The following is a 12870-nucleotide window of genomic DNA, read 5'->3' as shown; positions in this document are numbered from 1 at the left end:
TGCAGGGGCCGTTCAGCGCGAGCGCCGCCCGCAAGCGGCACATCCCCGTCCCCCGGGCAGGGCACGGCACGGCACAGCACGGCACGGCACGCCCAGCTCCGCTGCCCCGGGGGCACGGCTCGTCTGAGGGTGGCGGGCGGTGCCGTCTCCCCTCACGTGACCGCCAGGCAGAGGGAGGCAGTCGGAGGGAGGCAAGATGGCCGCCGCCGCCGGGGGGAGGTGAGCGGCGCTCGGAGCCCTGCTGTCCTGTCGCAGCCCGCTGGGTCGGGGAGCCCCCGCACGGCCGTGCCCCGCCGGCTTCGGGGTGAGCGGGGCGGGGACGGAGCGGGGCAGAGCTGGAGGGGGCGGGAGAGGCCGGAAGGGCTCCGGCTGCCGAACAAAGGCGCGGGGCACGACAGGGCCGGGCGCTACGGGGCCGGGAGCGGGGGGCGTGCGGGGCTCGGGGGTGGCAGTTAGGCTCCTCCGGGAGCGGGGAGACGGAACGTGGAAGGAAGGCTTTGTCGTGGTCTCCGGGTGCTTGGGAAAACCCTCGTGTTGCATACGGAATGGATGTTTATTCTTTGTTCTGCAATAACGGCTATTTAAAGTAACTTTGTGATTGAGAAACGCGCGTCTGGTCAAAACACGGCGCCCCCGCCGCCTCCGAGGTGCGGCCGCACCCGCTGACAGGCGGCAGACCCGCTGCGGGCGGATCCGTGCCGCCGCCGCCTCCCTGAGCGGCCGCGCTGCTCCTGGCCGGGCCCTGCCGGGGCGAGCGTGTCGGGCATGGCAACCCTGAGGCGGTGGTTCGGAGGACCGAGGCGTTCTATTTTACAGGAGAAGTTTATTTTTTATTTTTTTATTTTTTTCCTGGAACACCTCAGTATGCACTGAGCGTGTTCTCGTTCTGCCTTAGAGGCAGAGCAGTTTCTCTGGTGAGGTGCAACGCCCATTGCCAGCACTGGGACTTAACCTCCAGTCTGTATTGTCTTTAATAACGAGTTTCATCCCTATGGTATTTAGCACCTGGAGCACCTGAGGTGGCAGAGGTTGGTTGTGATGGTTTGCTTGTTTGCAGCTTCCCCATATTTCCTACTCTCCAGAGCTGGAGAAGTGATGCAGGTGGAGGTTATTTACAGAAGTTTTCTTCAGGTTTCTTTCTTCCTCTGGTTGCCAGAAGTTGGTATTTCAGAACCTCATTTCAGCTGTTTCAGAAACGTTATTTGAGTAAAATCTTGGCAGTCCCAATAGAAGAAGTACTTCAAGGCAGTGATTGCTTTGTGTCATGTTGTATCTGGCTTGTCAGCTATTCTGATGTTTATTAAGTATGTATGTTAAGTAATAAGGTGTCATGAAGGATTGATAGTGCAGTTGAGAGTGACTGTTTCTATAAATCAGCAAATTTTTGCAGTCTTTCCAAAGCAGTGATAACGTGTGCTTCAGTGCAGGAGGGGAGAGGTGGTTAATCCAAACCCAAACAGCTTAACCCTTGTGCAGACGTTACCTTCGCCTGACCTTCGGTGCTCTGAATACGTCTTGTCCTCTCTTGGTTTGTTCTCTGTGTCCGAAAGCACTGGGCTGTGCCATCCCTGGGTATTGTGGGCATTCAAAGCTCAGAAGGTTGGATTGGGAATAAAGAGGTTTGTTGGCTGAGAACTGGCTGGCATTAGTGGGGGAAATCGAAGTGAATCTTGTATACAATTTCTACATAGGTTCTTGGATTTAAATGATGGCAGCTTGGGATTGTGAAAATACTTGCTCTGTGTCCGGAAGCAAAATAAATACTTTAAATGAAGCACGTTTATCCAATACATAGACAGTCATGCTTTGAGGATTGACAGGGATTAAGTTCTCATTCTCTCTTTTGGGAAATGGAAGTGCTGTTTATGTTTGTGTTGGCAGCGTGCATTTCTTGCTGTATGACCACATGCTTCAGGAGCCTTGCTGTTGGAGAGGTGTTGTGCTTCAACTCAGAATGAACTTATTTTTCTAGCCAGGGCCGCAGAGTCTTGATCCAAAACACTTATGGTAATTTAAAGGAAACTTAAAGCGTTGGAAGAAACCCCATCTTAATGCTGAGCACCCATACAGACAGTGCATAATTTCCATAACAGTAATTAATCTTATTACATAGTAAGGTGGGCCTTGCTTGTTGGGCTCCACTTGTGCTGAGTTGCTGCTGTGAGTTAAAATACCACACACAGACAAAAGCCTGATTTCAGGCACGTTTTTTGAAGTAAGTTTTAAAAAAAAAAAAAAAAATCAGGTTATGTTTTTAGAATGGATGTTGCTGTCTCTTCTCCTTTCCTAGAGCCCCGCGGTGGCCTTGGTTTTTAGGAGCTCCAGAAACCTTGCCTTTGAAGTGCCATATGAACACATGGGGTATGAAATCCAGGGTGTTTATGTTGGATTTCATTGTTCTTGATGTAGAAGGTGGACCATTACCTGTTCTAAGAAGGGCATCCTTTGTGACAGTGAAGCGTAATGAAGACTGGTAGTGTCATCCATAGAGATGGCTCACCCCAATGGCTTTTCTCACGTACAAACAAGGAATATTAACGTAGGGTTTGCAGAAGCAGCTCCTGGTGCGTGTTTTAGCCTGTTGTGCTGTGAGCCAAAGGTTTCAGTTGCACCTGAGGGCTCATGCCAGAGGTGAGGCAGCAGCTGTGCATCTGCAATAACTGGGAGTTCCAGCAGCATTGCTGGAGGAGCAACTTATCTGTAGGGCAGCAGGGCTGCCTTTGCCTTTCTGAATTAAAGCAGTGAGGAACATGAAGCAAAGAGCTCCGCTTTGAAGCGGAAGGACTGCTGAGTTCTTTTTTTCCTTTTCATGCCAGCTGAGAATTTACTGGCTGAACTTTGATTGCAAACGCATTGTGTAGTTTCTCTGTAAGACATCACAATTGTGTTTTGCGGGTGATTTTTAAACATATTCCTCAGTTTACTGTGTGTGGAAGGTAGGGTGAGAGCTAAGGCTGCAGGAGAGAGCTGGGGTGCTGTTCAGGGGTAGTGGAGTGAGAGCAAGTGGCAAGTTGGGTTGTGTGGGCTTCTGTCAGGATGTGTGCAAAGGATAGAAGGAATGTGAACGTGAACATCAAATGGCATTTTGATTGCCTGAGAAGCTCTGCATATGGCACAGGGCTGGAAAGTCTGGATGAGTTGGGAGGGAGGTGTGCTGTGCTGGGCAGGACGCTGCATCTGTGGCATTTCTGTAGCTCAATTGACAGTAAGTACTCAAGTGTGGGCACTGAATCCCTGTAATTACTCTGCTTCTATTCAGTCTTCCACTTTTGGTGTGCTTTGGTGTTTTTTTTTCTTTTCTTTTAAGTTTGCAGCCTCTCAATTAGCCTTTTTCCTCCTACTGAAAAAAAAAGCCCCACTACCCAACCAAACAGTAGGAGCAACCAAACCAATTGCGTGCTCCCATGCTGTGCTACTGCTCACCCCCCTCTGCTCCGTGGTAATGAGCTGTGTGCTGAACACACCGTGCCTTTTGGTTCTGACTTTTCGTGTGAGAGGGGCCGTGTGTTTGTGCCAACTGGGTGTTGTGTGCCAAGTCCGGCCTTCTTTGGAACAGATTTGAGGCTTGGGTCTTAGCTAGTGTCTGATTCATGCCATTTGGTTCATGTATTTTGCTTGGCGCGTGGAAGTCTAGAGCATGGAGAGCTCAGGTGCCTAAATCTGCTTTGGAATTTGTTCCTGAAATTGCAGCCTGAATTTGAAGCCTGGATTTAAGGGTGTGATTTACATTCCTGCTTCTCCTCTCTTTTCCCTTTGTTCTGCTTTACCTACAGTTTATGTAGCTTCACAGCAAGTCTTCTGTTCCATAATGTTTTCTCTTAACCAAGAGCACTCTCCCATCTTATATGTTAGCCTGTCGTCAGTTGACAGAAGCTGTGTCACATTTGAGTAGGAAGTTGACAACATGCAGGCATGCCTGGATCAAGTTGCTGAAACTTGCTTGATAAATGGTGCTCTTCAGAGTCCTGTGTGACTGTAATTCAGGTTATTATCACTATTTAATAACGTTGAGTGGTCTCATTGTTGTGCTTATATCCATAAGGGTTGCACTGTATACAACTAGTGTATATGTTGCATGTATCTGTAGCCTGTACAGGTATTCCCACAGTGTTATGTATGCAGAAACATTTATGTGTGTGAAAGACTGCTGTGCATTGCATTCAGTTCTCATTTGGCCAGTACCTGAAAAATAGAGTAACTTCTGTTGCTGAAACCTAGAGAAATTACGCAGTTGCCTTTTCTCTGTAATGCAGCGTGTTTAATCTCTAAAGTATTTGATTTAGGAGAATAATGGGGCTTTGAACACAACTGCTGATATATTGACATATACAGTTTGTGTTTTATAATGTTAGAATTAACTCACAGCCTTTACTCATGCTTTATTATTATTTTTTTATACAGATAAACTTTGTCACAGAGGCATTCTAAATACTGTGTGAAGATGGCAAGTCTGATGAATCAGAGTCTGCTGACCTATGCAGAAGAAGGAAATGTTCCTGCTCTGAAAGCACTGCTGGAGAAGTGCAGGGATGTAGATGAGAGAAATGAGGTAAGGTGATTTTTGAAAAGGTTGTTTCATACTGCAGCTTTTTTTATTAAGTAATGAGTAGAATCAGCGAGACCACACTAGTAATTGTAAAAATGTCAGCTTTATTTTCAGCTGTTTGCTTACCTTTGCACAGACTGAACACACAGTTCAGTGTCTGTGAGCTCTTCAGCATCCTTAGTTGTAATTGTTTTCTCAGTGTTCTTCTGAGCTGGAAAATGCAGATCTGTTCCTAACTTTGTGGATGGAGATGCTGTCTGCAGCTGGGAATTGTTTCTTAGTTCACGGAGGCAGTTACGTGTACCTCATAGTTGAGGTCGCTTCATGGTTAGATCAGGGTGCTCAGGGACTTAGCAGAGAGAAATCTGGAAGTGCTAAGGATGGAAGTCCTGCATCCCCTCAAGTCAGCATTCCAGTGCTTAACCACTCATTGCTTAGAAATTAGTTTCTTCTGATATCTTTGCATTGGAGAAGGTAATTTCTGGACACAGGTATGATTTGCGTCAGTTTCAAACCCATGAGGAAGGTTTGCGCTGGGGAAACCACACACTGTTTATATGCATCAGTGACAGGAGTTTTGTTTAAATGTTAGCTCTTATTGGAATTCAACAGCGTTGAGCACAATTCTTTTTCTAGTTTTAGACTTGCCAAGACCTTCTCTTCCCTCTCCCAGGAGTTGGGTAAGAACAGAACTGAATGCCTGCCAGCCCCAGGGGGGCATGCTTACAAAGACTGCTGGCAAGGCAAGGCTTGTCAGTGCCAGGACCTCCCTGGTGACAGTGACTTGCCTGAGGGTGAGCTTTGGAGAAGTCGGCCTTTCTACTGCTTCTCATTGACAGCTTAAAAACTGGGATCTGAACTTTATGATCTTCAGTAGTTTGGGGCCTTTTATTTTTTATTATATATGCATAATTTGTGTCACTTCTCAATGCATCGCATTTACATGTCATTTTAATTTCAGAATGGCCAGACTCCACTCATGTTGGCTGCTGAGCAAGGCAATTTAGAAATTGTCCAGGAGCTTCTCAAGAAGGGAGCTAATTGCAACTTGGAGGATGCAGTAAGTATTAGCACTGTATGTTGCTGTACCTCACCACAGAGGGAGAAGAATGCTGAATGCTGCTGCTGATTTTTTTTTTATTTTTTTTTTTTGTAGGGAATTGGTGCTGTAAAAAGGAATTACAATGATAGTGTTGGCTGTCCTCAAAATAAGAGGACAGGTAAAATAGAGAAATATTGCCTCAACAAAGAGTTGATATCCAAGTGATTTTTCTTGTGGCATTAGTGATGTGGTCTGTTAGGCTTGTTTTTTGTTTGGTTTTTGTGTTTCTCAGTAAATATCGAGGGAGAATTTAGGTTAACAGATTGTTGCACATAAAAGCCAGAACAGACACAAGTAGAAAAGAGGACCTGTAGCCACCTGAAGTAGCAACAGAAGTAAGTCTGATCCCCCTGAGGCAAAATCACAGATACAAGAGGCAGGGCACTGGTCCAGACTCCCCTGTATATCAGCTCTTTGGTGCTGGCATTCATTGTATGTGGAAACAGACCACCCCATTTTCTGTGCTCTTAGTCACTGTCTGCTTTTACCCAGCAGTTCTAAATGACTTTACACTATTCCCTCATTCTTCTTAGGTTTTGCTTCCCCTGTAAAAGTGTTAAGAAATTAATCTAGTAGTGAACTGAGGTGTGGAGGCTGATAGGAGAGGGGAGGAGATGATTTGCAGTCTGTAATTCCAGTTGTATAACTGTCAGGGTGCTTACAACTTTTTGTGTGTTATTTTAAAAGATTACTTTAAAGAAGTTGTGCATTTTCTATCATGCAAATTTACGCTTGAAAAACAATGCAGTAGTTGTTACAATCTTGTTGTATTATGCTGGTATTTTAATACTGAATATCACTTACTATTTTTCCTTTTTTAGGATAACTGGACAGCTCTTATTTCGGCAGCTAAAGAAGGACATGAAGCTATTGTAGCAGAACTTCTCAGTTATGGTGTCAATTTGGAGCATAGGGATTTGGTATGTGTTGTCCTAATGTAAGACTGAAAGATTTTGTGTTTTAGTGACAAGAACAATTTAGGAAATTAGAAATGTTCAATTTATTAAAAGCATTGATCTCTTATTTTCCTATTATGTATTGTATCAGTGCTGCTATAATGGAAAATATTTGAAAACTGTTATCACAGTATCACAGTGGTTTTTCTTGCGTATCTCTCTTATCATTCCTTGGTTAGTATTTTTGTAAAATGTTACTCCTTTAGGTTAGATATTAGGAGGAAGTTTTTCACACAGAGGGTGGTGACACACTGGACCAGGTTGCCCAAGGAGGCTGTGGATGCCCCATCCCTGGAGAAATTCAAGGCCAGGCTGGATGTGGCTCTGGGCAGCCTGGTCTGGGGGCTGGCAACCCTGCACATAGCAGGGGGTTGAAACTAGATGATCACTGTGGTCCTTTTCAACCCAGGCCATTCTATGATTTCCTTTTCAGAAGCTGCCTCTTCGTATCTGCTTTTAATCTGTGCAGCTGTGATCACCCATCTAGCAGTCCTTGTCCTCAGTGTGCTGGCACTTGATTTCATTTATTTTGCTGAATTTTTAATGTGGAAAAGTGAATGTTACAGTCCAGTCCATCTGAAGAATTGGAGAAATTGCTTGCATGTTTAATGAAGAAGGTTAGATTGTTTTGTTGCTAGTTTGTAGAGCTACAAATGTCTGTCTTGACAGAAGAGAAAGCTGGATACCGTTCAGAAAACTAGTTTTGTTCTGCTTAAATTGGGAAACCGCTAAAAGACTTCAAGTGCTTCCCTTAATTGTGATTTCACTCTGAAGAGTGAGGCATGCTGCCATGTCGTGCTTTTTCCTGATGCTGCAATGGTGGTCACGCCTGCTTGGCAAGCACTGTGTTTCTAGGTCTGTGTCAGTCTGAGAGGGACCTTGACTTCTGAAAATATGTATTAGAGAGTAATAAAAATTGTGCTTATAATTAACGGAGGCACACAGTTGTTTTAAAGTTAGCTTTGGTTACCTGACCTAATACATGCCTTAGATGATGAAACCTCTTTGTTTCCATGTTTACAAACTGAGATGACCACATCTGTAAGGTTTGAAGCTAAATGCTCTTAACTGCTCTCTTCTAAGGACATATGGCATCTGTCAGGAAGGAGGGAGTCATTACATAGTTACTTTGAGTAGGACATGTAGGTGTTTGTTAGACAAGTCAAAAATAAGTCCTTCAAGTTAATTGATTTGAATTCTGGCCTTTTGTTTTAACGTAATTTGTTATTTTTGATCTGTCTAGCCATTGGTTTGTATGCACTTGAAGTCTGAATGATGTGTTTACAGAAAATCAGTAATGTTTAAGGTGCAGTGTTCTGCCAGGCTGTGCATACAGCAGGAAATCAGTATTTGCACACTTGCATTTGTAACGTAAGTAGGATTATAAGGTTGTGTAGTCAGTCCTTGTTATGTTTTAGACTTGAAGAATGGCAAATTAAGTAACAGTCTACAATTAGGTTTCTAGAGAGTATTTTTCAATGATGGTGTCTGTTTGAATTGTGCTTGCCAGGGAGGATGGACTGCTCTGATGTGGGCTTCGTATAAAGGCCGGACTGAAGTAGCAAAGCTGCTGCTTGAGAAGGGAGCAAATCCAAACATCACTGGCATGGTAAGTGTTCGCCTTAAGAACCACCTATTTTCCGTTCCCCACCAAGATGTTTAACATCTGGAATCCTAATCTTACCTTGATTAGCATCTTTGACAGTGTAACATTAATCATTGTACTTTATTAATGGAAGTAATTGTTTTGATTTTGTATGGCAGCCACTGTTTTTTAATTAAAGTAATTAAATGAGTACCTCTTAGTAAGATTCAAATCAGCAGGAGAGGAGTTAATAGAAGAAATCAGTAGTGTATGTAATCTTGCTTGCATAACCATTGTCATTTTTCTGTATCTGTGTAAGTTGATGGAGTAACTAATCTGTTAGGTTAGAAACAATTTGTTTTAATTGTTCACAAGCTACCTGCTGAACTAGATTATAGAATGATGTGCCATAATTGTGAGACAGAATTATGTAGTTAGGATTTTGAGATTTATTTCAACTTACAAGCATTCTTACTAAAAAAATATATATATACATGCATCTTGACAGGTGATTTCTTGAGATTTGAATGACAACATAAGCAAGTTGGTGACTGAAGCAGTAATGACTGCTAAAGGAAAAACCAGTAGCCACTTCCCTTTCTGACTGTGTCCCATTCTGATTCTTCTTTGTATATGGAGTTCCTGCATGGCACGATTGATCTGCAGTGTTGATTACTTAGGGATTAAGCATAACTGATTTGATTTTTCTCTTCCATTACAAACGTGAATGTGAATTTTTAAGCCTTGTTTAAGGAGTTGCAAAATTGTTTCTAAACAGCAGCCTGTTCTTAGCCATCATCTAGACAACGTGCTAGGAAGCATTATATGTTATTGGATTTATTCTGTGTATTCCTTCTGCGTGTTCATCACCTCCTGGAATACTGTGATCAATACTGTGTTTGAAAAACTAAAAGCAGTATTATTTCTTGTGGTTCATCTTATATTCTTTTCCTTCCAAGCAATACAGTGTTTATCCAATTATTTGGGCAGCAGGACGGGGCCACTCAGATATAGTGCATCTCTTACTGCAGCATGGAGCTAAAGTGAACTGCTCTGACAAAGTAAGTTAAGTTTTTGTAAGATTTCGTTTCATTAATGATTGGTACATTTCTTGTAAAAATGAATTGTGTTCTTTGCCTGTAATATCTTAAAATGATTGTAGTAGTTTAAGTATGTATGTATATATAAATGTGTCAAGTAGTTTGATGCTTGATGTTATATTTTGCCCATGGGCTTAGAATTAGTGTACCTGAGTAAGTCATTATAAATGCAGGAAGTTTTTCCCTAGGATGCTGAAGATGGCTGTGAACACTTGTTTGAGTGGAACATATTTCTGTTCTTTAAGCCACTGGTTGCATAGACTAATAGCTTTCATTGCTAGAATCTTTAGGAAAAAAAAGTTAGTGGCTTTTCAGATTCATATATTAATTTTTATAATGAAGTTTTATCTTTGTAATAGCAAATGACAAGCATAGGATGAATACTAAAATGTAGAAGATACTAAATATAACAAAATGTTTTGCAATACTTTTGCAGTATGGAACCACCCCATTGGTTTGGGCAGCCAGGAAAGGCCATTTGGATTGTGTGAAATACTTGCTGCAAATGGGAGCTGATGTTGATCAAGAAGGAGCTGTAAGTAATTGCTTGTTTTCCAGTGAAAGATGGAGGCACGTACATCTGTGCTATTAACATATATTCAGATATTTGCAAATACAAATAAATTTAACTCAGTGTGCCTTTTGAAAATACTAGTGACAGTTAAAACTTTTCTGAAGTTAGGGTTGGCTGGTTGTTTTTTTTTTTAAGTTTCAGTTGCATGTTGTTTTATTTCTAATTAAAGCAGATTTCATTATTTAGCAATTTAAATAACAAATAATTGAAAATACTGATTCAAACTAAATAAATCTGAATGGAAAACTATGTAGGACAGCTTTTGTTATTTGTATGATTATTTCTGAAGTTCGTATTAAAAAAAAAAAGAAAAAAAAAGAAAAAAAAAAAGCCTAACTCTTTCTGAATGGTGTTGACACCTTGATAGTTGATAAAATGGGATGGATTTCAACCAGGATCAAGTGCTGGGTCCTACGCTTTGGCCACAACAACTCCAGGCAATGCTACAAGCTAACAGCAAAGTGCCTGGAATACTGAGGGAGAAATGGACCTGGGGCAGTTGGTCAGCACTCGGCTGAACATGAGCCAGCAGTGTGCCCAGATGGCCAAGAAGACCAGTGGCATCCTGGCTTGTATCAGAAATAGCATTGCCAGCAGGAGCAGGGAGGTGATCATCCCTTTGTGCTCAGCTCTGGTGAGGCTGCATTTCAAGTACTGTGTTCTTCTTCTGGCACCTGTCCCGAGAAGGGGAACAGAAAGCTGTGAGGAGTCTGGAGCACAAATCTTATGAGGAGTGGCTGAGAGATCTGGGATTCTTTAGTCTGGAGAAGAGGAGGTTTAGGGGTGACCTTACAGCTCTCTACAGCTTCCTGAAGGGAGGTTGTGAAGAGGTGGAGGTTGGCCTCTTCAACAGTGTAACCAGCAATAGGGTGAGAGGGAATGGCCTCGGGTTGCACTAAGGGAGATTTAGGTTGGATGTTAGAAAAAATTTCTTCACCAAAAAAGGGTGGTCAGGCACTAGAATGTGCTGCCAAGGGGAGTGGTGGGGTCACCATCCCAGGAGATGTTCAAGGAACATTTAGATGTTGTAGTGGGGGACGTGGTTTAGTGGGAAATATTGGTGATGGGTGGACAGTTGGACTGGATGATCCTGGAGGTCTTTTTCAACCTTGGTGATTCTGTGATAATGCCAAGTTCTCATATGGCAGGAAGGTGATTGCACAGTGCCTGTGACATTCAGGAGTCCAATTAAATTGAACTTTTCCATTTGAATTTTAATTTTTTTCTTGTTGCAATGTTTGTATCTCTTTCCTTCTTCCTCTTCCCATTCTAGCTTTTTATTTTTTAGTGCAAAGCATAAGCATGGAATATGAACATTAGAATGTAAAGCTAAGGAAACATTTGGATCCCTAAGAAAGATGTATCTTTCTTCTGTTATTTAAACTGATAGAGTGATGGGTTCTATATTGACTGTAAAATAAAATCTGCTTTGTTTGTTTGTTCACAGAATTCTATGACTGCACTTATCGTAGCAGTTAAGGGTGGCTACACCGACTCGGTGAAGGAAATACTGAAGAGGAACCCAAATGTGAACTTAACTGATAAAGATGGAAATACAGCTTTGATGATTGCGTCAAAGGAAGGGCATACTGAAATTGTGCAGGATCTTCTTGATGCTGGAACTTACGTGAATATTCCTGACAGAGTGAGTAAACTTTCTTACCGTTTAGATACCAGTGTAAGGCATGCAAATTTGTGGGTACGTTTTTTAATGTTTCTGCCACCTGGAGGTATTTTCGTGTACTGCAGTGTTGCAGCTGTTTGAAGTGGCTGCCACAAGAGAAAGGAACTAAAATCACTTGTTAAAATGAAACTACCCAAAAAACTTTGTGCCAGTTTGCAGCTTTGAGGTGGTTTTTTGTATATTTATATTCATGATAGTGCTATTAAAACAGTAAATCAACAGATACTGGAAATGTCTTTCAACACCTCCTCTCATCTTTAACATTTAAAAAAACATTTTATTAGGAAAATTCCATATACAAGAGGAAGACTTCCACTAAGATGCACAGATGTGATGTGTAGATGCACTGTGTACCTCTGAACAGCTAGAGTGAGAATTACAGTGGCCACTCAGGCCTTTCTTCAGTTGCTTGCATAGATGTGCTTTGGACTGTTTGCAGTGCTGCCTTGAGTTCATTGTTTTCTGAAGTGGCAGAGGCAGCACTGCAGCCAAGGACATAATAGAGGCTTTGATACCTAAACTTAGGTGCCTCTGTCAAGATCACGATTTTATTTCAGGGTAGTGACATGATTTTAAGGTGTTATTATCCTAAATTGTGTTCCAATCCTAAAGTGAATTCCTTGAGGATTGCAGAGAGATGAGAAAAACCTCCTTGTATTTGCTGTGTAATTTTAAAAGGATTTTTGGGTGCATTTTCCCATATTTCATGTCTCAGCTTTATGCATATTGTAGATGATTTTATGCTGAGCTGCAGTGCTGCATGGGACAAAAACTTTGATCCAGACTACATAACATGGCAAAACTTTAAACATTTAAGAAAATATATTTAGAATCTCCCTTTCCACCTTTTCTTTCACAAAATTCTACAGCTGTGTATTCTTCTGTGCTTTTGGGAAGAATAAATGACAACTTAGAGCGCAGATGACTGCATTCCAAAATACATCACACAACAAGTAGTTGTAGTTTCAAACTGTAGAGTAGATTTTGAAAAAGGAAAATCTCTTGATTGGCAGCCAGATGCATAATGACTGCAGTTGATAGAGGACCTGTTACTGCTCAGGTTTATAACTGATTTCCACATCTGTGATTTAGCTGTACTTTCATTTATTTTTCTTGTTCTATGATAAAATAATTATTAAAGAAGTCATTTCAGGATTTCACTTTTTGAAATGATAATGGATCCTTAAGTGTGTTAAAATGAGAAGCCTTAAGCAAAACTGTAACTGTTTTACGTTTTTGAAACTCAATTTACTGCAGCAAAGTAACTTCTTTTTCAATTAATTTGAGCTGAAACCAGCCTTTGGCTTCTTTTCTCTCTTATGA

At 41.9% G+C, this 12870-nt stretch overlaps 1 protein-coding gene across 5 annotated transcripts in view; it reads left to right on the top strand.

Annotated features, from left to right (window-relative positions):
* Nucleotides 1–73: 73 nt before the first annotated feature.
* KIDINS220 (kinase D interacting substrate 220) overlaps nt 74–12870 on the top strand; it is a 61749-nt gene continuing 48952 nt past the window's right edge. For 4 of the 5 annotated variants that reach the window (XM_085217986.1, XM_085217985.1, XM_085217984.1 and 1 more), the window contains exons 1-8: nt 148–304; nt 4402–4549; nt 5508–5606; nt 6470–6568; nt 8115–8213; nt 9149–9250; nt 9726–9824; nt 11311–11508. In XM_085217986.1, the coding sequence (XP_085074112.1) occupies nt 4442–4549; nt 5508–5606; nt 6470–6568; nt 8115–8213; nt 9149–9250; nt 9726–9824; nt 11311–11508 (804 nt within the window). In that variant the 5' untranslated portion in view covers nt 148–304; nt 4402–4441. Of the gene's footprint in view, nt 305–4401; nt 4550–5507; nt 5607–6469; nt 6569–8114; nt 8214–9148; nt 9251–9725; nt 9825–11310; nt 11509–12870 lie in introns of all 5 variants that reach the window. The other variant, XM_085217983.1, reaches the window with a different exon arrangement.

Source organism: Meleagris gallopavo, chromosome 2 (assembly GCF_905368555.1).
Source record: "Meleagris gallopavo chromosome 2, MGAL_WU_HG_1.1, whole genome shotgun sequence".
NCBI lineage: Eukaryota > Metazoa > Chordata > Aves > Galliformes > Phasianidae > Meleagris > Meleagris gallopavo.
This window is presented reverse-complemented; position numbering and strand designations above follow the sequence as displayed.